The sequence below is a fragment of the Sus scrofa genome, chromosome 1, assembly GCF_054392235.1.
Source record: "Sus scrofa isolate SSC_HxYL_T2T_F1_AM1 chromosome 1, Sscrofa_HxYL_maternal_Yorkshire_Landrace_v2.0, whole genome shotgun sequence".
NCBI lineage: Eukaryota > Metazoa > Chordata > Mammalia > Artiodactyla > Suidae > Sus > Sus scrofa.
Window position 1 is genome coordinate 27767366 of NC_139383.1, and position 27365 is coordinate 27794730.

The window sequence follows — 27365 nt, forward strand, 5'->3', positions numbered from 1 at the left end:
TGTAGAGCAGTGAGGCAAGGACAGGTGGGAAAAGGTCATTTGGTAACGTGATAGGCTCATCAGAATATTCTGTGAATCAAAGTAATGTTCAGATTATGGTATCAGCCTGTTGTCACAGCTTTGCTCTTGTTGTTGAAAGTCATCCTTTTTATGAAATCCATTTTATTTACATTTTATTTTACTTGTTTTATTCTTTCTGCATTAATTGCATTTTCTTTTAAAAATTTAAACCACTATCATTTTGCTTATTTCCACTTAAGCTGTCATATTAGAAACTAATCTTCATAAATATACAAACATACATGCAAATGCACACATATATTTATAAAATAGTCATCTAAAATCTAAGCATCTGATTTAAGCTGTGCCCTAGAATATATAGGGTCATTTCTAAAAATTTTAGTTCTAAAAATCAAAGGGCATCTGATAAACTACTCATAGCTTTGCAGAAGCTATGATGACAGTGGAATAGTTTAAATAAATAAATAAAGGGCAGGGGGGACGGGCTTTCACTTAATAGCAGATCTTTGGGGTGTGCTTTGTGAAAACGCAAAAGCAGTTGATAATATCAACTATTACCAAGCTTTCAAATCTTAAAGCTTTCCAAGTAAAAAAAAAAGAACCTTCCAGAAATTCCAACAAAGCAATGTTTAAAGTGATTGGCCAGTGAGGTTGATTATTCACATTGGATGTAAGTTGAAATTAATATTGAAATCATTAAAGGTTTTTTTTTTTTTTTTCCAATCTACATTCTTAAAAAACAAGGTAAAGAGAAGAATAAAGGTCTTTGTTTTTGGTGGCATGTCTTGTTTGGTATTGTTTTGCAAACAGGGAGGATCTATTAATAACTTTCTGTGGGTTAAATCTCTGAGTCATGCTATAATGCTTAAGGTGGGATTATGTTCTGTGGCCTGCTCTTTCTACATTATCCTTCAGTTTATCACATAAAATCAGGCATAATTCTTTAAGTATGGGACTATTCTGTTCATTTCCTTGAGCATATGTACTCTAAAAGCTTTATTTTTCTGCCTTAAAAGCTTTCCACATGAAGAAATCTCCTCAACCACTCTATTTCATTCAATTCTATTCAGGTCAGGCCATTCCTTCAACTTTCTTTCTCATGACTTCCACATGTTTTTTTTTTTTTTTTTTTTTTTTTTTTTTTTCTGCCATCCATTTTCTAAGCTTTAATTTTATTTTTCCTGAGGTGGGTGAGGAGAATTGTTATCTGTTCTCACGGTTTCTCCTTTTTGATAATATGGGTTTCACATTTCCAACTTACTCATAAGGCAGTAGATGCTTTCCTACTATCTAAAGCTCAGCTTCTGTGCAATTTAAACTGTCCATCCACTTTCATTCCAGAAAACTCATCTGAGTAATTTCTATGCCCCAATTTCACTAATATTTTTCTGCCCACCAGCCCCCCAAACTATCTCTCAGTTATCTTTGATACTTTCTGCTGCTGCGAGAGGCACTGGCATCTTTGTGACCACCAGTCTTAACTGTTGGTTGCAGAAAAAAACATTCTCTCTTCCTTGGTGGCCCAGTGTGGTGCTCTGCGTAGTCTCCACCCTGCCCTATTGAGCTACTTACAGGTACCAGGGGTCAGTCTGGACTCAGCCTAGTCCTCTTGCTGGGGCTTCAGCTCTTTCTAGCCTGGTATGTAGGTGGAAGTTGCTGCACTCTCCATCCCTAAGGCCATTTAGTTGCAAGACCAGCAGACCTCTATCTTCAACATGAGTCTCAGATCCATGTCTTCAAATTTGCTGCCTCTGCTCTCATCCTAGTCCAGACCTTAGTACATTGAGATTTTAGTTGCCCAAAACTATCTCACAGCTGTACTTCATTCCTTCACCTCTATCACAGTTAGTACCAGTCCTTCGTTTTGAAGCCTTCCTGGTTTTCATGATCTTTCCCCTTCGGAAACGCTCGCATTCTCGCATTTTCTTACTCTGTATCTTGCATAAGTATCTCATTTTAGCTCACAGTCTAGTGCTGTTTTATACACTGCTAAACTTTTTCTTTTCTTCTTCTTTTTTTTTTTTTTTGTCTTTTTCCCTTTTCTAGGGCTGCTCCCCTGGCATATGGAGATTCCCTGGCTAGGAGCCTAATCCAAGCTGTAGCCACCGGCCTACACCACAGCCACAGCAATGCGGGATCCGAGCCGCATCTGCAACCTACACCACAGCTCATGGCAACACCGGATCCTTAACCCACTGAGCAAGGCCAGGGATCGAACCTACAACCTCATGGTTCCTAGTCAGATTCGTTATCCACTGAGCCACGACGGGAACTCCAAAACTTTTTCTATTTGGATTTTATAGAACCTTTTGGTTGTGTGTATTTTAAGCTTTTAAAGAGTATGGCCATGGTATTCTAATTTCTTTTTCTTTTTTTTTTCTTTTTTTTTTGTCTTTTTGCTATTTCTTGGGCCGCTCCCGCAGCATATGGAGGTTCCCAGGCTAGGGGTCGAATCAGAGCTGTAGCCGCTGGCCTACACCAGAGCCACAGCAATGCGGGACCCAAGCCGCATCTGCAACCTACACCACAGCTCATGGCAACGCCGGATCGTTAACCCACTGAGCAAGGGCAGGGACCGAACCCGCAACCTCATGGTTCCTAGTCAGATTCGTTAACCACTACGCCACGACGGGAACTCCTCTAATTTCTTTTTATTCCAGTACCTGGCGCAACACTACATATAAAATAGACACGTAATAAATATTTTCTGATTTTCCTGATTTTACTCAGGCATTTAACTAAATATCAATATTATTCATTAATAATAATAGTGTTTATTGAACGCTAACTGTGGACCAAGCATATTCTAAATACTTAACTATGTATTATCACATTTAAGAGCAAGTTATACAATGGTTGTACTTTTTGTTGTATAGGCCTGCCATGAGTTGTTGATGTAAGTTATTTTATGTAATGTCATTTATTTTAAAAATATATTGTGGGAGTTCCCATTGTGGTTCAGCAGTAAAGAACTTGACTAGTATCCAGGAGGACATGGGTTCAGTCCCTGGCCTTGCTCAATGGTGTTGCCATGGGCTATGGTGTAGGTCGCAGACACGGCTTGGATCCCACGTTGCTATGGCTGTGGCATAGGCTGGCAGCTATGGCTCCAATTCGACCCCTAGCCTGGAACTTCCATTTGCTGCCAGTGCAGCCTTAAAAAGATTAAAAAATATATATGTATACATTGTGACATTCTAGCATGAGAAAGGAACTGTGAGAATCTTAAAGAATGGGATAGTTAATAGACCCCTTTTTCTTCCTGCCATGTGGGCTGTTGAAGCATATTTTTAATGTGTACAGGGTCACCAAGATCCATGTTTCCATTTCTGGACAGACGGTGATGCTGTTAAATAGAGATCAGTCCCTGTGCCTTAGATTCGGGTGGTGGGTTTTCCCAAGTTTCAGAGCTGGGCGTATTTCCAGCTCTCAGGGACAGGAAGAGTCGTTTTCCTTCCTCATACGAGCAAAGTGCATGGGTGCTGTGCACACTCTCCATTTGACATAGAACAAGAAGGTGAATGTAAAGTGTGGGAGCCGATTCTGACATCTGTTTGAGAAACTTGTGTGGCATTGATCATTTGCTAGCCTTGGAGTCCATTCAGAGTAATTCAGTCTGTAAGAACTTGGACTAGCTCCTGGTTACAAATTTCTCTTCAAAAACATCAGTGCATGTAGAGTTTATGCCACCGTACAAATTCTCGACTCCAGATAGTTTCATGTAATACTGACCACCACCTTTTTTTTATTTTAGCTATTTCATGCTATTTTGATTCACATATTCATTCAGCTAATATTTAATGTATGGTTACTATTGAGCCAGGAACTCTGAGGCTCTTGAGGTGAAAAAGACCGATTTTCTAACTTGGAATTAACACTGCCATGTGCTCCACCTGGGACCTTTCTCCTGAGAGATTCATATGGCTCATTCCCTCTCCCCCTTCAGGTATTGGGTAAGGCCGTCTCTTCAGTGAGGCTCTAAGTTAATCAAATTTATAGCTCTCCACAACTAGCACTCTGTTTTTCTCCATATCACTGTCAATGTCTGCTCAAATACGTATTTTGCTTGTTGTTGATCTGCTTTCACTGAAAGATAAGCTTAATGAAAGAAAGGACTTAGGTCATCTTTTAATTTCGATAGCCTGGTACCTAGAACAGTGCACGGCACATAGTGTCTAACAAAGGTTGGTTATATGGTAAATGAATACATACATTTAAATAAATAAAGTCTGTGCATTTCAGTGTAAGTAGAGATGAATGCAGTAGGTATACTGCAAATTACTTAGACATTACCATATTACCAGGTGACACCTGCCTTTCACTGTTAAAAGTAGGCCAGGCAAATAAGTCTGAAATTCTTATTAAGCATTTTCTCAGATGAACAAAGATACAAAGGTAATCTATAGAATAGCTGTGCCCTAAAATAGCTTGTTCTTCATATATGCTAGGAAACTAATAGTCCTATAATAGGTTGAAAAATGCAAGGTGATCTAATGACTGTTTAGCAAACAAATAATCTTCTGTGTTTAAGAAGATATAAGGTTCTCTTTTTGAGGGTAAATTGGCATGAATGGAGTCACGTTCTCAGCAGGGAGCTTTCTGAGAGTCTATTAAATCATGAAAGATTATTAAAGAATTGTATGATTGACTCCTATGGCTCCTAAAGAAAAATTAAACTTAACAAATCACTCATTCAGCTCCTTAATGTTGGGTTTTGTAGTAAATTCAAAGCTATATAGGAGTTCTGTCATAATATCAGTATTAGAAACAATGAGAAAATATAAAAAAGATTTTGACCTTCAATTAAATTATATTTGCATTATTTCGCAGATAATTTCAAAGGCAACTTCATTGCCTTTCCAGCCATAGCTTTTCTGCTTTGCTTCCCTCTTCACCCATCCAATCTCAGTGCATTGTCAATTCAGGGACAGCAGTCTTAAAAAGAGTGTGGCAAGAAATAAATCATCATTTCAGTCTGGTTTTGAATGTTCATCTCCAAAGTGTTAAAAGGAAGTTAAAATTAATTAGTAAACAACTAACGATGCCATACCCCTGATTAGAATCATAAATAAGTGAAATTGTCCCTGGTTTTACACTTCATGTTATTATTTTTGACAGAAACATAGGGCAGTAATTGGTTCTGACGAGACTATTGACAGAAAAAATACTTTGGAAAAGCAGTCTTTCTAATCCACATTTCTACTGGATAAAACTGGCACAGATCTATGGTCAACCATGGCATCTGGTCTCCTAAAGTTGTCACCTAATGAATATAGTGCACAAAAGCTCCCAAGGCTGTCAGGCAGTTTAAGAACAGCTGAGGGATCTGAGTACACGTTAGCAGAAGCGATACGGACTTCAGCACATACCAAAGCAGCAGTATCATGAGTCAGGCTCGGGACTGGAAAGAAGAAATGCTCGTTGCAGGATGGATTAGGTAACCCAGAGGCTGAAGCCTTAACATAAAGTGAATCGTTGTGACTAAGCTGCCATCATTTATTTCTCCCAAGATTACTTTGTCTATAAGGCTGACAATTCAAAGATCTTAAAGCCAGAAAAGGAAGGGGTCTTGAAAAACAGATGATGACTGAGGCCAAGAGTGACATTAGAAGATCAGGACTGTCACATTGGGTGACCATCTTGTCCCCATCTAGAGAAGGAACTTTAGTCACAGGGAGTGCAGGGGTGGGTGTTCCAAATCCCGCCTTTTAGCACAATGGTTCTTCCAGAGTCAGACTCAGTTCTTCCAGAGTTTGGATTCAAGTTCTGTCACAGATTTAGTGTAAAAGATTAGGCAGGTTTCTTCACTTACTATGAATAAGTTTAATACAGTGCCTGCTTTGCTAGATGGCTGGGAAGTTAATGCCTGTAAATTGCTTGGTATCAGGGCAGAGAGCTAAGGACATCTCACGCGATGACGGTGGTGCTGAGGGTGGCAGGTCATATGACTCCGGAGACTGACTTAGATGCCTGGGATTGGAGAAGTCTAGTTTCTGAGCTACACAGGAGGAGGCAAGGGGGGGGGCGGGTGCTTGTGCCTCTTGGTCTGGTAGCGCGGGGCTTAGTAAGGCAGCCTGAGGAGTGAAAGCGGACCCGGGGTGAGGCGGTAACAAAAAGATTGTAAGGACAACCTTTGCTTTGTGCGCTTTAGCAGAACTCCCTTTACTTGAGCTGAGGCCAGGCAGGCCTCGAAGGCGAGGTCTGAAGGTAAGAAGTCCTGGCACAGTATTGCCAGGGTCTGGCACTTTCACAGGTGCATACCACTGTCCTAGTACCTCAGACCCATTAGCCTACCATCGTATCCAGGGCAAGAGGCAGAGTAGGAGGGCCCCTTGGGCAGGAGACGCTGTGAGTATCCTGCAAGGTCACCCTTATTACCAGGCCATTCTCTGCAACATTCACATGAGAGGAGAGTGGAAAAACAGTTTAAATGACTAGTTGAGAAGGCTTTGAATTCACACTGGGATTCAGTGTAAAGCACTATGCATAGAAGCAATCCTTTAACTCTTTAGCCTGTTTATTCATCAAACTTACTTTACCCATCAGCTAACCCAGACATTGTTTTCCATGGGGAAGAACTTAGAGTAGTTAGGCTCTGAAGTACGAGAGCTATGGAATTGTCCTTGCCACTAGAGGAGGCTCTTCAGAGGAAGGGGTGTTTGACCTAGGACTTGAAAGAAGGTTGATGTTTGCCAGGTGGGAAGAGGTATTGGGGGCAGGGGGTAGTGTGTAACAATGCACCTCATGCTATGGCCAGTCTAAGGAGTTGAACAGGGGAACTAACAGGTTTTCAAGAAGCATTATGACATCGGGTTTGTTTTGCGAGGAGGGTGTCTCTGAGAATATTATGTAGGATGGATATGAAGGGAGATAGACTGTAAGAACGGAATGAGGGCTTAAACACAGTAGTATCAAAAGGACTAGAGAGAAGACACTGAATCGGAGGGATTCTGATGTAAAATGATAGGGCCAGTTGTGAGAGTGTTGAGTTAGGTTGGAGCATCCGTGAGGGAGAAATTGAGCATGATGACCCTGAGGAGTCTGACCTTGTAAACTATCAGGAGGTCGTGTATCTGGTATCAGGACATAGAAGGTTCTGGTTTAAGGTAGGGACGAATATGCAGATATGAGTAAAGTTGCGTGATGGATCTGACCAGGAAATTCAAGTGGACATTTTACACACGCAGCTATGAATATGGAAGAAATATTGTGTAGTAACTGCAAGTACCAACTTTGGAATCAGAGCTGAATTAATAGTTCATCTTTTCATTCTCATTTCTTGATTATTAAATGAACTAGTATTTCCTACTCTTAATTTTTCATTCCACAGCCCCCCTTCCCAGAGATGATGAGCCAGGTTAAGCCATTAGTTTCCTTTTAAAAAATTAATATTTAGCATAAAAAATAATGTTTTCATAGCAACATGAAAATGAATTCGAATTATAAGTAATCACAGTAATTACTGAGATAAAGCATAAAGATTAAAATTTTAGCACTCAAAATCAAAGCAAAAAGAAATCTAATTACAACCCCACGTATGTCTTCCAAGGTAGAAACAACTGAGTCATGGGAGTTAATTGAAAAAGATCTCGGAGAATATTTTGTACACGCTCTAATTTAGAAGTCAGAGGGGCTAGCTGATTTTTCCAGGGTCACACAGAATTAATGGCAGAATCAAGACCAGAAATGCAGATATTATCGATTGTCATTTTCTGACTCTTACTGGCTATCGTGGTAACCAGTGTGACCAATAACATATTCACATCTTTCCACATCTTAGTATGAAACTAAAACAACAGCTGTGTGTGTTTCAGAGGTTACATGGTAACGTCGCTCTATTCTCTGAGTGTTTTTCTTTCCCTCACCTGGGGGTGAAACATGTACTCCGTCCACACCCAGGTCAGCTGGTTCAGAAGGACCAGGCTGGTCCTAGATTGTTGGATGTGACTGGGATGGGGAGTCAGCCCAGCTCATGAGTGCACCACCTGCATTCTCTGTCCTACCATCCCTTTAGCTGCCTTCTTTCTGTAGCAGTAAGACAGGAAATAGTATGTTGGCCATAAAGATTCACTATGACTGTGTATGTGTACTGAGACCCTACTGTGTACATGGCATTGTGCCAAGCACTTTATACGTTACTGTGATCCCACCTGGCAACCTTTGGAAAATGGTGCCCCAGCAGTTTGAGGAAATGAGACCCTAGAAGTCACTCCTTGCTTGGTGGCACATAACTGGGGAGTGGCAGCAGTAGGGGTGACCTCGGATTCCTCTGAAGCCAGGGCTTCTGCTCTATGCAGTACAGTACTCTTTCATATCCAACTCCTTTTCATACAAGAGTCAGTGTGTTTCTAAATAGAGTCCAAATTGATAGTGGATTTCCCCTTGTGCGGCACTGACATACTGTTACAGTGTCACCAAAGTGTCATCCTGGTGGCAGCAGCTCAGGGATGGGACGGACTTGTTTATGTCCTGTATTTCGGGGGGCACCATGGGTTTTCCTTTCATTTTTATATGGTGATCTCAGAGTCCAGGAGAAAATAACTTCACAAGAGTAAAGTTTAAATAACATTCATCACAGTCCCTTTTGAGGACATGTTATTCTTTTAGACAGCTGCCTCAATGAAATTAGTGATTGTTAATGATTTGAATACTGAATGAGTTGTTATGTTAGTCTGTTCAGGCTGCTATAACAGCCTACCGTAGATTGAGTGGCTTAAAGAATAGACATTTATTTTCTTGCAGTTCTAGAAAGTCCACGATCAAGGCTCTGGTGGGCTTCAGTTTCTGATGAGAGCTCTCTTCCTGGCTTGCACATGAATGCTTTGTTCTCATGTGGTCTTTCCTCTGAGCATGAAAAGAAAGTGAGCTCTCTGGTTTCGCTTTTTATATGGACAGTAGTCCATATAAAATTAACCTCATTTAATTGTGATCACCTCCTGAGGACCCCATCTCCAAATACAGCCACGTTGGGCATTAGGGCTGCAACATATGAAATGGGGTGGGAGACACAATTGAGTCCATAGCAATTGTTGATTTTTGTTTTCTTGTGTTCAAAAGCCTCATTTGTTATTAAGGAAATATAAAATTTTGATATTATCTATCATCCACAGGGATTTTTTTTTTTTTTTTTTTTTTTTTTTTTTTTTTTGTCTTTCTAGGGCTGCACCCACAGGCTAGGGGTCCAATCAGAGCTGTAGCCGCTGGTCTATGCCAGAGACACAGCGACACCAGATCCGAGACACATTTGCAACCTACACCACAGCTCACGGCAGTGCCAGATTCTTAACCTACTGAGTGAGGCCAGGAATCGAACCTGTGTCCTCATGGATACTAGTCAGATTCGTTTCCACTGAGCCACAATGGGAACTCCCTCCACAGGGAATTTTTTTTTTTTTTTTTTTTCTTTTTTGGTCTTTTCTAGGGCCACACCCTTGGCATATGGAGATTCCCAGGCTAGGGGTCTAATAGGAGCTGTAGCCGCCAGCCTACGCCAGAGCCACAGCAACACGGAATCCAAGCCGTGTCTGTGACCTACACCACAGCTCACGGTAACGCCGGATCCTTAACCCACTGAGCGAGGCCAGGGATTGAACCCACAACCTTATAGTTCCTAGTCTGATTCGTTAATCACTGAGCCATGACAGGAACTCCCACAGGGAATATTTTAAATAACTAAACCTCTTAGAATAAATTAACCTTCAATTCTTATTAAAATATTAAACTATTTTATGTGTTATCGTTCAGTTTAAAATAGCGCATGATCTCTACTTGGTAATTAAAAAATCCTAGTGCTCACTGGCATACTCTGCAATAATAGGAAAGTACTGTTTGCTGTTTCACCATTGTTTGCTTATTCTTGTACGCCTGTTTACAGACAGTTGTTTAAGAAGGCAGTGCAATAGGATCTCCACTTCCTGGTGGAAAATAGAAGTGGAACTCATGAGTTTGATAAATAATCCTCCTTTAAAAGATTGTTTTGGGATAAAACTAATGACTGTTGTAATAATGTTTAGCCCTGTTGTTTGTTGTTTTGGTTTTTTTTTTTTTTTTTTTTTTTTTTGGTCTTTTGAGGACTGCACCCGAGGCATATGGAGGTTCCCAGGTTAGGGGTCTAATCGGAGCTGTTGCTGCCGGCCTACGCCAGAGCCACAGCAACTCAGGATCCGAGCTGCGTCTGTGACCTACACCACAGCTCATGGCAATGCTGGATCATTAACCCACTGAGCAAGGCCAGGAATCGAACCTGCAATGTTGTGGTTCCTAGTAGGATTGTTTCCACTGCGCCATGACAGGAACTCCAGTCCTGTTGTGATTGATAGCACAGCCTGAAGAACTACCTTTAATTTTCTGAATTGGAATTATATGGTGAAGATGACAATAATGGCAATAATGGCTGTTATTTACTGAATGGTTATTAAGTGCAGAGAACTCTTCTGTGTTAGGTATAATTATTCTTTCAATCCTCACAGTAAATCTATGAGAAGGTCCTATATTTAGCCACAATTTACCCTGACAAAAGTGAGGCATAAGGAGGTTAAGTGATTTGCCTAAGACCACACAGTTACGGGTGAGTGAGTCAAGAAGTAGTTCTCCGTGAATCAGAAAGTAATTATTAAGACTCTTAGTTATAGACAAATTGGGAAGCTCACTATAGTGAGTACAAAAAAAAGGCAGGGCTGGGGTGGAGGGAGACCTTTGCTACATAGAAGTCAATGTAAGAAATGCAAAAGTTTGTGGCAGATGTCCTAAGGGCAGCCGTGAGCCCTGAAAGAGACAACGTTTCTGGAGAAGACTTTAAGGGCAGTGCTCCTGCAAATGGCATTCGTAGATCACTTGGGACCCAAATCACCTGGGAGGTTTAAAATGCTGATTACTGGGGCCCATCCTAGAAGCAGTAACAGTGAGGGTCAGAGCCCAGCATTCTGTGTTTTTATGAGGCTATTGCCTTAAAGGATGGATCCGTTTGGATGACAAAAGGATGGCAGCTTTCCCAAAGAGGCAACTCAGGAGCAAAGAGATTGGGGAAGCATGGTTGGTTTGGGGATGAGGAGAAAGGTCCACAGGGAGAATGAAGAGGTTGGTGAGAGCAGTGCAGAATAAATAAAGCTATTTAGGCTAAGTTCAGGTAGGACTTGAGAAATGAGGGGAGTTTCAGTTTCATGTGGAAATAAGCACAAATACTCAAGCCTGATGAAAAATATTATTTAAGGAAAATTAATCTGCACATTGATAAACTCTTATTTTGCAACTTTTGCCTTACCAGCTTTTTTTTTTAATATTTCTTAATATTTTATAAACATCTTATTTTTGTCTTTTTGTTTTCTGGGTCTCTTGCAAGAAAGGAATATGTTCTAGTTATAATGTCCTCAAAGAATCTGAAGTTCTCCTTAAGACAGGGTAGAGAAGTCAGAGACTGTAGTACTAGAGCTAAGAGTGAAGAAACAGGCCCATCCTACCTGTCTCTGGGTTTCAGGGTTCAGATCTGTTTCTTTTCTCTGCCTCTGACCCTCATATTTCGTTGGTCCAAGTATAAAGTACTGTGTCCTCCACAGAGGACAGTACGGCACTGTCTTCAAGACTGTAGATCTGTATTCCCTTTGAGCAGTTCTGCTTCTGGATGGATATGCTCCTGGGTCTATACAGAGGTTTGTAATTGTACAGTGATATCAAGGTCTGAATTGATAAAATACTGAAAACAATAATCACTAATTACCTGGTTATATAAAATAAGCTATGTAGAGACTGGAATATTATATAGTCATTTTAAAAGACTATTAGATTCATGTTTTACCTGGTGGTATGGAAAGATGTCTAAGATGTATTTTCAGTGAAAAAAGCAAGATGCAGAGCGGCAGGTGTACTGTTGTGCTACATACAGTATGTGTGCTGTGCATTTATAAAGAGGTGGAAGTGGAGTGTAAGAGGGTCCAAGGTTAGAGGAAGACTTCCATCTCACCTTCTAATATTTTGTACTATTTAAGCTTTGACAAAATCTGTCACTGCAAATCTGCCTTTCAAAATGAATTAAAGTGTGTATTATCATTGAAAGCCTACCAGTAAGATATTCTCGTAGAAAATTCAAACAGCGTTATGTTCGTGAGTGTGTGTGATGAAAGTAAGTGCATCCTCAGACAGTATTAGAATTATGTTTGTTATCTGTTACTCTTTTTTTCTTCCAGTTTTATTGGATATAATTGACATGTAGCGCTGTATACGTTTAAGGTATGCGGCATAATCATCTGACTTTACATACTTCATGAAATGATTATCACAATAAGTTAAGTGACTACCCATCTCATAGCGATACAAAATTAAAGAAATAGAGAGTTCCCTGGTGACCTAGTGTTTAAGGATTTGGCATTGTCACAGCTGTGGCACGGGTTCCATCCCTGGCGCGGGAAATTCCACATGCTGTGGGTGTAGCCAAAAAAAAAAAAAAAAAGAAAAATTTACAGAAATCAAAAAAATGTATTTTCTCCTTATGATAAGAACTCTTGGGATTTACTCTCTTAACTTTCTTATATAACACACAGCAGTGTTAAGTATGTTTATTGTGTTGTACACATTACATCCCTAGTGCTTCTTTATCTTATAGCTGGAAGTTTGTACCCTTTCTTTCCTTTTTTTTTTTTTTTTTTTTTTTTTGGCTGCGTCCATGGCATATGGAAGTTCTCAGGCTAGGGATCCAACTCAAGCCACATCAGCGATAACTCTGGATCCTTGACCCAGTGTGCCACAAGAGAACTCCAGAGTTTGTACCCTTGACTACCTTCATCCAAGTCTCCCTCTCACTACCCCCTGCTTCTGGGAACCACAAATCTGATCTCTATAAGTTTATATGTTTGCTTGTTTTGAAATATAGTTGAGCTACAACACTGTGTTAGTTCCTGTTACCCAAAATAGTTTTTAGGTATTTCTGTGCATTTCAAAATGATCACCACAATAAGTCTAGTTACCATCTGTCACCAAACAAAGATACTACATAATTACTGACTGTATTGCCCACACTGTACATTTCATGTCCATGACTCATATATTTTACATCTGGAAGTTTGTACTTCTTTATCTCCTTCACATATTTCTCTCTCTCCCTTCTGTTCCCCTCTGGCAACTACTGATTGTTCTCTTTATCTCTGATCCTCTTTCTGTTTGGTTATGTTTGTTCATTTGTTTTGTTTTGTTTTGTTTAGATTCAACATGTAAATGAAATCATACAGTATTTGTCTTTTCTCTGACATACTTCACTTAACATAATGCTGACTAGGTCCACCCATGTTGTCACAAATGCCAAAATTTCCTTCTTTTTTATGACCGAGTAATATTCCATGGCCTATGAATACCATATATTCTTTATCCATTCACGATTGGTGGCCACTTAGATTGTTTCTGTATCTTGGCTATTGTAAGTAATGCTGTCCATCTGTTACTTTTAATGTGTTCTCAGAATATTTTCTATTTATTCAGTCATTCAGTAAATATTTATTGAGCACATAAATATTTGTGCTCTTTCTTAGAGTAAATGTTTAACCTAGGCCTGAGAATTTCATTAGAACTCAGGCTTTTAAAATTGGAAGGAAGGAACCTTGAAGATCAATTTCTTCATGTTTTAGGAAAGAGAAAACCAAAATCCAAATGTCCAGCTCTCACCACATGTTGACCCAGAACCCAGATCTCTGTGCACCAACCTGAGTTTGTCCTCTTCCATTTCCTTCCATGAAAGTAAAGTCAGTTCATGTTTATAAAACAGAAACAAACTCAGATTTCAAAATCAAACTTAATGATGACCAAAGAGGAAACCACTGTGGGAAGGGATAAATTACAAGGGTGGGCTTAACACATACACACTGCTGTACATAAAATAGAGAACTAACAAGGACCTACTATATAGCAAAGGGAGGTCTACTCAATATTCTATAATAATCTATATGGGAAAAAGGAATGGATATATGTGTATCTGACTCATTTTGCTGTACACCTGACACAAATACATATTGTAAGTCAACTATAATCCAATAAAATTGATTTAAAAAAATAAAAATAGGAGTTCTCACTGCGGCTCAGTGAGTGGGTTAAGGACCCAGCATTATGTCTGTGAGGATATGGGTTTGAACTCTGGCCTCACTTAGTGGGTTAAGGATTCAGCATTGTAGCAGGCTGCGGCATGGGTCACAGATATGGCTCGGATCCAGTGTTGCCGTGGCTGTGGCATAGGCCACAGCTGCAGCTCCAATAAGACCCCTGGCCCAGGAACCTCCATATGCTATAAGTGCAGCCGTAAAAGGAAAAAAAAGTTAAAATAAAAATAAAACCATACAGTATTTAACAACAACAACAAAAGTTCAGATTCCTTTCAGTAGATTTGTCTCCTCAACTGAACAGCTCTGGAAAGATTTAATGGTAGCAGAAATACAGAATCTCGATAGTAAACATTTAGAGGAAATTAAGTGTTCTGAATTTCATTTTTTTCCCTCTTAAAAAGTGACATTTTAATTTCTATGCCATGTAGTGACCTCCAGGTTTATGCTCTGTATTTTGTTTGGACACTTTTGTCTACCATGTTAATAACTCATGAAAAATATGTCTAGTTGTCATGGCTGAAGAAAGCATCATATTATTAAAGGTATTGTGGAGTATATTTTTCCCTAAGATAAGGAAGGACCAGGTGTACGTAAAGAAGAAAGGAAGCAATCCATCAATGAATGTTTTTAATTGTATATTTTCACTCAGCCTTTGACAATAAGTCTTACCCAACTGGATTATGAGCACTTCAGACACAAGGTCGGCTGCTTATTTGGACCCTCACCTCCTTTGTCTGACTCAGTGTGACGTGCCCGTGGATATATCTTTCTTCTGATATCAATCCTTGGGAAGAGTTCCCCGGTGGTCTAGTGGTTAGGATTCAGCACTTTCACTGCTGCAGTCCAGCTGGAAATTGAGACCCCACATCAAGCTGCTGCACCCAGTGGCAAAAACAAAACAAAACAAAGCAAAAAACAGATGGATAATTGTGATATAATTAAAAAAAATTTAAAGTATCAACCTTGGGATGTTCTTCCAGATCTTCTTAATACTTAACCAATGCTCTATTGAAACAAGTGAAGTCACAGACTTTCTCTCTGGAGCATATCACATCTTTAAATAAGAGAGAAACAGATGATACTGTTGGGTTTTATCAATATCAGCATTTGCTCTAGAGCATGTGACGTGTTGCTGCTTCTACAGTAATAACATGCCAAACCAGAGGTGGTTTTGGTTTCCAAAGAGTAGAATTCAGTGGCTTTTCATTGTTTGCATATTGCACTAAAACTTAACAGTAATAGTTTTTTTCCTGAAAATTTGAGGGAAGCAAAGGTTGGTTAATAAACCCTGGTTAATAAAAAACAAAGAACCCATCCATGTTTGTTAAGTGTGGGCCACTTCTACAGCCCTGACTGTTCAAGTTTTAAACCTGCCTGCCTTTGGTTTCCCTCCTTTTTCTTCCCAAAGCTGCAAGAGAAATAATCTGGTTAGAGAGAGAAGAGCGAGCCAGGTTGCACTATGAAAAGCACCTGGAGGAGAGGAAGAAGAAGTTGGAAGAGCAGAGGCTGAAGGAGGAACGGCGGAGGGCTGCGGTGGAGGAGAAGCGGAGACAGCGACTCGAGGAGGACAAGGTGAGAGGCCGCCCTGGGGACCGCGGGCGAGGCGAGGCTGTTTCGGAAACGCAGCTCAGTGACTGTGAAGCCAGGATGCACAGCAAGGATGTCTCAGCGGCGGCGGATTTATGGGGAGTCAGAGTCTCCAGGGAGGATGTGGTGTGGAAATCGGGAGAGAACCGGACGGTATTCACTCTTGTCACATTTAAAAGCCCATTTCTCAAGTCTAGACCTGTAACTTATGTTTACTTCATCTATGCCGAAATGTTAAGACTACTCCCAGGAAGTGTATTTCTAGAGGGCTTTACCACTTAGGTTTTCGCAGATTGTCTCATTGAACTCTCTGACTCAAGTAAGCATTATCACCTTTTGTGAAAATGGAAATTTAGACTCAGAATAGGTGACACAATGTCGTGAAATCCATTAAGTGGTGGGGTCAGCATCACCTACATCCTTAGATTCTGAATGCTGCTTTTAAAATACGGTAGTATCACATGTGTGACACATCTCTAAGCTAAAACCTGCGCTCTCAGGCTTCTGTGAGTTGATACAAGCCTCACACTCCCTGTAGTGGTAATAAAGCTCATTTATTTAAGTGCCTGATGGATACCAAAGACTTTTATCAACTGGAACCTAATAATTTCAGTAGTCCCCCGAGGTTGTTCGTACCTGAGGGTATAGAACTTAGGCAATAGATGAGAAGTACTAAGGTTGAAATGTACGTAGTACCTCTCAGTCCACTCTGTCTGAAGTGGAAGAGTCCTCGGACAACCAGGTTGAATCTAATCAGTAGCTCCTCTGTTGCATTTAAGGAGCGCCATGAAGCTGTCGTTCGACGTACAATGGAAAGGAGCCAGAAGCCAAAACAGAAGCATAACCGATGGTCGTGGGGAGGCCCTCTCCATGGGAGCCCCAGCATCCACAGCACAGGTAAACAGTCACCGCTTTCAAACATCCCTGTAGTTTTTTCCTAGATAGAAAGTCTCAGTTGCTTCTTTATTCTAAATCTGTGTTTGCAAAACAAAACTCCTGTGGAGATAATTAAGCTACAATTAAATGATGCTTCTACTGCTTGAGGATAAGAGGGTGATGGTGGTGAGAAGATAAGGGTCCCTCCTTCCACACAGGCTGCTTTTCTCATTTGTTATTCTTTAAAGAGATAGAGATCTATGCAGTGTTTCTAAACAGCTAGTTTCAACGCTGCATTATTTTAAGTAGTTCATTTACATAGGGGTTTCAGGATTACGGAATAGGTTGTCTTTTTCTCTAGAAGAATCATAGCAATATTGACAATCAAAATCAGTACTGTGAGCTTACGTATTCTGACCCCAAAGTATGTACAACCCTAAGGCTGTGCAAGAGAAAGTGCAAAAATAGTGGATGTCTAAGTGATTTCCTTGTTCTTGAATGGATATAAATTCATACTGAAATTTGGACTTAGTGAGGGGCTTTATTTTTGTACTGTAAATTCAACACACCTTGAATTTTATATAGTGTGTCAGTTCTTTTTCATTTGTGTGAGTCTAATAAACTTTTTTTTTTTTTTTAATTTACTTTGAAAAATCATTGTCTTACATTCTGTCCCCAGGTGGTTTTGTTGAATCATCATTCACCTTTCTCGATTTAGCAGGCCTGGACCACCACGTCACAACTTTTGGTGGTACTAGAAAACCTGGTACAGACATCCTTGTGATTTGCTGACTGCCTGACCTGTAGCTAGCACCTCAGGCCTAGGACCAGTTCATCAGTAGCTGAACCATCACCACTTTAGTCATAATGCATGCAGAATACCCTGTTGCATAGACCTAGATCTGGGAAATGGCACAGTGGTTCTCAAGTGTTGATACTATAACTCGGGTGACTCAAAGGTATGGAAATAAAGTAATTCCATGTGATATGTTTACTTTTCTTTTTAAACGATCATTTTTGGATAAAACCTTAAATGTTTTTTCACTACTAAATCACCTGGGACCAAAGTACATCCAGTTTGGCTTTATTTCTGCCCAGCCCACCCCTCACCGCCTAGTCAAAACACCTGTTGCCACTTTCAGTTTTAACCTAAATAATGATGGATTTTTGTTTGTTGGCTCTATTCCATTTCAATGCGAACATTCAGTGTATCTTTTATAACCCTTTCCTTTAAAAAAAAAATCGAAAAGCATATTGCCACAACTTTCTCTCCTATGTATTGAACTAAATTTGAAAACACTTTTTTCCTTCGGTTCTTCATGACCCAGCGGTATTTGGTGTGGGGCACATACCAAATCTGGGACCATAGGATCATTGACATGTGATATTCCATTCAAGGGACAGTTTTGCATATTTGTTTCATGCAAAAGCTGTCATGGTATATTATTTTTATAACCTTTTGTTTTTCTTTTACTCGGCTTCATGCTTTGCATGTGCATGTTACACATGTAAACCTGTTACAGGTTTTCACACATTTTTGAGGGGAAATAAACTTACTCAGCTTTAATTCTTCCACTTCAGAGTTCAATATATGACCTTTGCTATGGCCACTCACAGCAAGAGAAACCAGCATCGTATGTGTGAGCTGTTGGGTAAAAATCCTTCTTTATGAGCAATATGAATTAGAGAAGACTGCTTCTATACTAGAGCAGAGAAGTTGAAAATAATAGAGAATTCGCCAAAATTCTCCAAGGCCAAAATGATCTGCTATGATCTCGAGAGCAGTGACCAGGTCTGGCTCATTTTGAGGCCCTTGCTTCACAACAGTGCCTCACTTGGGGTAGGCACAAATAGACCTAGAAATGAAATGGAATCCTGAAACAGACTTTTAAAACCAGTTCTTCATAAATCCTTTTGTGGATTTGTGTTCGTTCACAGAGGGGGGAAAAAAGATTAAAAATTCTTACTATGTCTTAAGTAATGTAATAAATACATATTCTAGCTCCATAATTTTAATTATGCACGATAGGCCTACATGGAGCCACAATTTCCCCCCAACTGAAGCTCAACATGTAAAGCAATATCAGAAAATGCACTGCTCTACAACCTCCTGGAAATGACTTTCGCCAGCCTTCCCTGTCCCCTTGAACCTCACGTTTTCTCATGAAGATGTTCCTTTTGACATTTTACCCTAAGTCTTTTATATTAGAATTGCCCTAAGAGCCCATCAGTTCAATGTAAATCTGAGTCACAAAAATGATGTCTGGTTGTTTTTCTTTAAATAATTAAATTGCTTCATGTAGGTCAGTGACACTTCAATAAATACATTTTTTCTTTAAAAAATTGCTTCAAATCATAAAAATGAGTCCCTATGGAAGATAGGAATATCCGATGTTGGTGGAAGCCTTGCTTATCCCCTGGATACTGTGAAGAATGGCCACAAATGGCTATTCTATGGCGAAAAGTTTAGTATTTTTCTACTACCAGGGTCAGACTAATGGGGACAAAGATTGAAGGCCTCTTCCACAAGGAATATTTTGGATTCTTTTTAAGTTTTAGAAGACATTAACAATAGACCATAAAGCAAAATACGGCAAGAACCCCTTTAACTTTGGCTATTATGGCTCAGAATATCTCCCTGCCTCCTAGATAAATACACTGATGAGATGGTTAGACTGTCATTAAATGCAATTTTATTCAGGGAACGTGATTTATAGTAGCGAGCTTGGTCACACTGCACAGAGAACAAACTATCCGAGCTGATTTTTGCCTTTTATACAGCTATTGTTTCTCTTCTAACTTAAAGAATTACTCTAAAATTATCCAACAGCAATAAGAATATTATTAATAATAAGAGAAAGAATTCTGATTTTCTTTACATTGCTGCCAGTTTTGTTAAGCAAGCTTGTGGGCTGATTGGCCGTCTTTCAGCCACACTAAATTCTGTGTTATAGGCACCGAGGTGTGGTTATTAGTAGATTTTTAAAAAAGAAATGCTCTGAGGGCCATCCTTTCCACACCTAAAGTGTTTCTTTTTCTTTCTTTTTAAGCTGTTTTTCTATAGTAAACTTCAATGCCCTGGATAAAATGACTCTACAAGCAAAGGAATCAGAAAGTGCACAGAACCTCGTGTTCTTGTTCTCATGTTCACATCCAATTTTACCAGCACTGCTACTGCTCTATTGTTCCAACTTCAGGAAATTATGAAGGCTTCCTTTTTTGAGTGAAGCAAAGGCCTCATTACTTCACAGTGTGCCTCTGTTATTTTTGTTGCCCTCCACTGGTTTTCCTTTGGTCTTCCTCCATTTGTTGTATCATAACAATATGCTTGAATTTCCCTGGCTGACAAACTGGTGAGCTGAATAGTTGTTTTATCCTTTAAAAAGAAGAAGAAAAAAAAAAAAAAAAAAAACTAGTATTTCTAGCCTTTAAGTTACCCTGAAAACATGCACTTAGAAAACTGTGCTATGGTAAAGATCTAGTCATAGAGCTGAAAGCATCCAATCCTAGTTTTTCCTTCCATCAGTGAACTAGGAAATTGCACTCCTGCATGCTGGCTGTCAATTAGCATTATCTCCATTTGTTTTAGATCCAGACAGGCGGTCAGTTTCCACCATGAATCTTTCGAAACATGTTGATCCCGTCATTAGCAAGCGGCTCTCCTCTTCATCTGCAACTTTACTAAATTCTCCAGATAGAGGTACAGTCAAAAGGAAAACCAAAAAAAAAAAGTGTTCTGTTATTTACTTAATGCCTTTTTTTTTTTTTTTCTGGATGTTTACAGACAAAAATAAGCATCTGAAGTTGCTTTCCCTACGTTTCTTAAATAGGAAGAAAAAAACTTCAGAGTAAAAAAGCAATAAACGCCTGAGCAGCATTTTCCTTGCGACAAGAACATTTCTCATTTTAGAACTTGGCTGAATGATTGCATTTAGCAGTGATGAAAGCGGTGCTTCTCTCAAGTTTTTAGTACATGAGTTTACAGCTCCAGAAATCACCCGCTTATCCACCAACATGCAAATAATCTTTGTTATGAACATTTATTTCACTTCAATCAGATTGTCTTTGACTTTTCATCTGTACTTTGGGAATTCCAGGCTTTAACTTTTTAAAAATAACCCTTTTAAAATGATTCATGCTGGTAGATTTCATTCTGCTGATTTATTCCTCCCTTAACCAAACCTTTCTTACTGCATTTCTTTTGTGTGTGTGATTGGTTTTTTAGTGTCCATTCATTTAAAGAGATTTGGCCTAAGTACAAGAGTATCATCATTTAAGCCTCCTAAAATTTTTAATATTCATAGTCCTTCAATTAACATTTTATTTGAAATTTTGAGTTTTATTCATGCCATGGATTTACAGTACATGAATGTTGAGTAATTTATAAAATGAAAGTTTTATTTTACACATTTATATATCATAGAATGAAAAATCAAGCTTTTAAGATAAGCTATGTGTCTTAAGTAACTAAAATGATTTGAAATTTAAAAAACCAAAGAATTAATGTGCAATATAAAAACACATATTCTTTTAAAGTAACAAATTGTGGTTACTTAGAGTGCTTTATTAAGAAACAGGTTTTGAAGTGTTTATAGTTTTTAAAAAAGAATGTAATGTGTGCATGTCCTCTGTGTGTATGTGTATTTGTATATTTTGTATTGTATAAAAGTTACGGTGTTATTGTAATGTACAATATAACATGTTGGTGTTATAACTAATCTCTTAAAGCAGTAAATGTCTGAACAACTTCTTCTTCTTGCTTTTTAACCTAAATCATTTTTTAACCTAATTTGCCTAAATCAACAATATTAGATATGTGGTCAAATTAGGGGCCTTTTATGTTAGAGAAAAGTTTTATGAATTAAAGTTCCTTTTTTAAGTAGCCTTTATTTCTAAACCTATTCCCTTAATAGAACATAAAACATAGCATGTGAATGCTATTCTTAATATTGTCTATTCATGTTTTCTTTGGAATCAATCGCTTAGCCATTGGATTTTATATTTTTGTGAACCTGGGTCTAAGACAGACAATAATTGGGACTTCATGGTAATTTTCAGTTAACCCTTGCTTATTGTCTCCTATAATCCCATAGCTGAAATCGGGGCAAGGTCAGGAATGGGGAAAATGGGCAAAAACAACAGTATCTTATCCACACTTCTGTGAGTGACGCAATACTGTGTCAACTGGAAATAAGATGTTTAATAGATTCCATGTGACAGTATCTGATTGGATATTCCTAAGTAATTGGGCATTAAATCTGGGGAAAGATTATTGGATAGCTTATCTCCAGCTGGGATAATAAAGTCCCTAAGAGGTGAAGGGCCTGACTTCGTATCCTACAAGTTAATTGTTGGAGAAGAGGGACCAGAACAGAGATGACCAGCTCCCAACCCATATTGTTGCTTCATTGCATCCTCAAGTCTTTCCATCATGGATGTCCTTCTTTAGATCAATCCTGATTCCATGCATTCTTCCTTTGGGTGAGGCTAAGGGTCAAGGGCAGTTTGACGAGCAGTTTGTAGCTGGGGCCAGGAAACTGCCCCTTGAATCATGGCACAGGCCTATAAAATCCACCCCTAAGCTGGACTAATAGAATAAGGGGTAGAGTGCTAAATTTGGGGGCTTCACTTCTCCACTCTCCTCCAAGAACTACGAACCTCTTCTGGGTCTAACTGGCAGGGTCAGCCTGGAAGAGCAATGATCTGCTTCACCCAGGGGCTCCCCTATGGTCCAGGGAGCAATTTTTTTTAAGTTAGGCAAAACATTCAGTAGCACAGTTTTAATGAGAATAGAAATCTTCTGCATTTGAACTTCTCTCGTGTAGAGATTTAGGTAATTTAGTTAGCATAATTTCTTTCCTGCTATTTTAAAAATTCGATTATGCTTTATTATCAAAGTAGAAAGCATTCTTATCAAATTATTAGAGGCTTTTACTGACTAATCTTTAGAGGATGTATGTACACCATTACTAGATTGTTCAAGCTTTCTGAGCCCTACAGCACGGGCCTTAAAGCTGATAATAAACTGAAGCACTGATACTATCAAAGTTGACATTCAGCTAGAATGCTCTGCTGGTTATTAAAAATGCTGGAGTGTTTCTATACCAGTTGTTAAATATCCTCTTCCCCAAGCAGTGCTTCCCCTGGCCCTGCAGAGCTAATGAGTGGTATCTGCTAGCTATGTGCCTTGCCTTCCCACCCTAGTTTTTAAATTATTTTGATTATCATACCTGAATATAGTGTCACATAGACTGATAAAAATGACCTGAGTTAAAGGAAACCTGTGATTACCAAAGATTTCTGTGATTGCTGCAACAGAGAGAATATTGCCACTGGAAATTTATGCATTAAAAGTATGTAATCCTCATTAAGCTTTTTTTTTCAGAGAAAAATAGGAAATTTGAAAAAGGTAAGAAGAAAGTTGGCTACTCTTTGCTGAAAATTAGTCCATACATTTTTTTCCCCTAGAAACTAGATTTTGAGGTCACAGTGGTAGACCTAAGGCTGAATTCTGTCCACATTTTCTCTTTGACTCGGGCAGGGTTTTTTGGTCCTATTTTCATTTGAATTAATTGCCATCATATTTTTAAAAATGGAAGATTTCATATAATATCTAGGTTTCGTACTTCTAATGAAAAGTCAGGATGTGGCAACACTTGCCTGATTTTTGCATGGCACCCATCATCTGGACCCAAAGAGTGATTTGCTGCTGTTGGAGGAACCAGGGTAGAGCAAATATCTATAAGGTTTGATTGGCTTCTTGGTCCAGATGGTCTAATATGGGAATGGTCAATATCTCATTTTAAGTCCTTATATAGGATCAATACTATCATGGTTTCATGAGAATTAATCTTTGTCTTCCTTCAGGAGCTTATCATCTTAAGATCAGGCCCCTCTCTAGGTTAAAAAATAATTAAATCAACTAACTCTCCTGTACTAACCTTTACTAAAAAGTTACCTTATGAAAGAGGTCTGTTTCTCTCTTGCTCAGGGCATAATTATGAACATGGTAGAAGTAGAAATGTGTTTCTCTAGCCAAATCTTCCCTTCACAGTTTTGGAGTTATAAAACAAATCTCTTGGGATTTCTTTAGACACAAGTCAAAGAGGCTTCTTATCTTCATTTTGAGGTACAGTCTTTGGTTGATGCCTTAAAAACCAACAGAAATAAAGGAATTGAACTTCTTAAGGGGGAAAAAGATAGGTCTTTTCAATAAACCATCTCTGCAGCTCTAGACCAGTCATCCTACATAGTTGATCCAAGAAAAGGAAGGATTCACCTCTTCTTCCTTTTATCATCTACTGAAAATACAGTTTTGTTGAAGATTTTAATGTAACCCCTAACCACCTTTCCCCACTGATTTAGTTCTCGGAATATATTCTAAGTTTAGGTTAGATTATAGTCTGTTGATACACACACCCACACCCACACCCACACCCACACCCCATACTGTAGTTTATACTAGTATTTGTGCTATGGTGCATTCTACTAACTATGTAACTATTACTATAGTTTTTATCACAGATCATTTTTATTTATGCCTTAATGTCAATAGGTAAGATTTAATTTAACCATGAAGACTCTCCCAGTAAACAGAAAATCTAATAAAGAATTCATTAATTCTTAAATTCACCAGAGCTTTGATCAAAATAGCTATTCTTTTAAAAGAAAAGGCAAAAAAAAAAAAAAATGAAGTTAGATAATCAAGGTACTTATTGGAGTTTGGTACTTCCTTTCAAATAGCAGATATTTATTATGTCACAACATTATATGTCAATTATACTTTAATTTTTAAAAGTTTATATATATATATAAGAACAGTTGCTCCAGAGGCCATAGGACTTGTACCTGCTGTTTATGGTGCAGAACAGAAATGGCCTTGTCCGATTTAGACAGGTTTAAAGATTTTTTTAAAGACTTGGAAGTACGTTCTGAAATAGAAATATAGCCCTCACTTGATATCCATGGAGGGTTGCTTCCAGGAGCCACTGCAGACCCCACAATCCTCAGATGCTCAAGTCCCATAGTGGACCCTCCACATCTGCACGTTCCACATTTGTGGATACTGAGAGCAAACTATATTCATTGGAAAAAATCCACATATGTGTGGACCACATAGTTCAAACCTGTGTTGTTCCAGGGTCAATTGTATCACCTTTTTTTTAGTGATATTTGTAGGATTTTGCAAGCATCTTTCCTCATATCTTTGGAAAGTAGCTCCTGTATTTTCATGGACCATCGCTGGAAGCTAACAGTATAACCAAAGTAATTTATAATTAGCATCATTTCCTAACAGTGACCTTGCCAAGCCCCAGTACAATTTGAGACTCTACTTCATTGCATCATTTTAAATTTACTGGGTTCACACACCCACTACTAATTGCCAACATTATGGTTACACTGGATTTTGGCTTCTCTATTTTATCTCTAGCTTTACCCTTATCCTCCATCAAAAGTTTTATGTTGTTGCCAAACCAGGGACCTGAAAGAACCTGCTTGTTGAATGGGAAGGTCAAAAGGAAAACCTATGCAGAACTTCGCATGAGTCCTCTTTCATTTTATTTTATTATGTCTAATTTCTCCCAGTTGTCCAAATTGCAATTCACAGAGGTAGAGCAAAATTTAATGGAGACCCTTTCTATCTTTATTTACATATTTCCAGACTTGCATTAAGCTGCCAAAGCCTCCATTGGAGCTGACATTCAGGGTACATAGGATGCTCTTTGGCTGAGGTGTGTGTCATCAGCCCACTGCCCATCTGGATGAGGGCAGGTGGATACGGCTGGACTCAGAGAAATGGGCCAGACCTGCAGTTGAAATGGTTCTTCTGTTACCTGTTGACTCCAAAGGAGGGTGGTTAGCAAAACTTGTGTCCAGAGAACTAAAATAGAGCTTGCCACACACTTAACATCTTGAAGAAAGGCAACCTTGTGGAGTAGCTGTTCCTTTGAGCAGAGTCCTGCCTGCCCTGACTCTCCACCAGATTTCTCCCCAGACAGCCTGGTCTCTCTGGAAGGACCGGGTGTGGGGAAGAGAGAGCAGTGATGCCCTGCACCCGTTTGCCCCTGGAAAGAATGCTTCTAACATCATGCTTATGTGGTGACGTTTAGCTCGCCGCCTGCAGCTCAGCCCATGGGAGAGCAGCGTGGTTAACAGATTGCTGACGCCCACACATTCGTTCCTGGCCAGAAGTAAAAGCACAGCTGCCTTGTCTGGAGATACAGGTAAAACTGTCAAGGTGCATCTTTCTTGGTGAGATCAAGTCTTCCTTTTGAAGCATCTCTGAGCTGCCTGTATTCATCTAATCACATCTCAATTTTTCCCATTGTGTGTTCTCCTCCTCTCGGTGGAATGGCTTTGGAAATGTGTCTGTTGGTGTTGGTTTCATGCTGCTGGTATGGTTTCCTCTTAGCCTCTTATCTGGACACCAGATGCCAGGCAGTGACAAAGGATGCCCCTCCCTGTGATCAGATGGCCTCAGAGGCTTCTGTCTGTTCATAACATTACCAGAACATCCTATCCCTAACCCAGCTTTCTTTCTGCCCCTGCATCTGAGCAGGTGATCAAAGATAGAAATAATTTAATATTTAATACTAAACTGTGGACTTGGGAAGAAAATGACAGCACAAGTCAGTTTAAGCATAGCATTTCATAATGTGGCTCCCTGTGCTAGTCTTTTATATGTAATTGAGGAATAGCACCTTTTCAAAACTCTTAAGAGTTGTGGAGAAGGCTAATTACAGTGTTCTTATTTGTTACACACTTTGAAAATATAAAATGTGCCAAGAACTGGTTATTATAATTAGGTGTAATTCCTCTACTTTTTTGAAATGTAAAACATGCCCGAATGAGCCAATTAGTTTAATGAGAAGTTAGTATAGAGTCTATACCTTCCTGGGAAGAAAGATACATACTAGGCTTTGGACAGCATCTCATGGTGAGTTGATTTAGATTCTCCCAAATATCTTTGGGCACAATTAGTATCTCTGTGTAACTAGCTCTTGTCTTTGGCACGTAGGAAATAGCCTCTTCATAAGCCCTTTCAAAAGGCTTTGCCTCGGCAAGCCTCTTCATGTGCACCAGCCCTCTTTTTAAATCATAATTCCTTGCAGTTTTATGTATTTCCTCTGTGGTGCCCAATGAGCTGGTATCAACCCGAGTTCTCAGTAGTACCCCAGGGAGGGAGACAAGAAAGCAAGTGCTGGCATCCCACCACCTGCCCGTGGGAACCAAGAGCATTGCCAATAAGTGACTTATACCAGAGCCACTTAGAACACTGGTGGCCTAGATCTTAAACATGCTTACCCTCCATTCTCAGCACCACAGTGGTGCTCTGGGTACAGCTGTGCATTCAGCAAGCTGGACCACACTGATCTGGGTATCCTGTAAAGTAACTCTCCTGTCAGCTCTCTGACTACATCAGAGGTTTTTCTAGAGGAAGGAAGTACAGTGTATATCAAGACAGTCACCCATGTGGTCATACTTTTGTACAAATGATGGAACCTTTTATGTCCAGCTAATTGATGAACCTTTAGAGCTGCTATTCCTTCCTGTTTATAGGTTCTAAGTAGTCTGTGGCTCTCATGCTTCTGAACCTCCACATTGTATGTTGTTTCACACTAAAGGACTGCCTCACAGCTAAAAAATTGGGTTTCTTTGCTATTTCTGTCATCACTAACTTTTGTCAATTCTTTCGCTCTTCCTCTAGTCTCTTCCAACACCATTTCCTCATTTTCCACCCATTTAACTTGCCACCTTCCTTCATCGTTATGCTCGGTCAAGGTGCTTTTTAATCTGCTAACT

General features: G+C 39.4%; 1 protein-coding gene across 50 annotated transcripts in view; it reads left to right on the forward strand.

Moving 5' to 3' along the window:
• MAP7 (microtubule associated protein 7) overlaps positions 1-27365 on the forward strand; it is a 176851-nt gene that overhangs the window by 122476 nt on the left and 27010 nt on the right. For 25 of the 50 annotated variants that reach the window (XM_084955193.1, XM_084955201.1, XM_021072611.2 and 22 more), the window contains 4 exons: positions 15508-15671; positions 16466-16583; positions 20152-20262; positions 25673-25786. In XM_084955193.1, coding sequence (XP_084811319.1) covers positions 15508-15671; positions 16466-16583; positions 20152-20262; positions 25673-25786 — 507 coding nt within the window. Of the gene's footprint in view, positions 1-15507; positions 15672-16465; positions 16584-17241; positions 17329-20151; positions 20263-25672; positions 25787-27365 lie in introns of all 50 variants that reach the window. The other 25 variants (XM_084955279.1, XM_084955284.1, XM_021072654.2 and 22 more) reach the window with 2 other exon arrangements.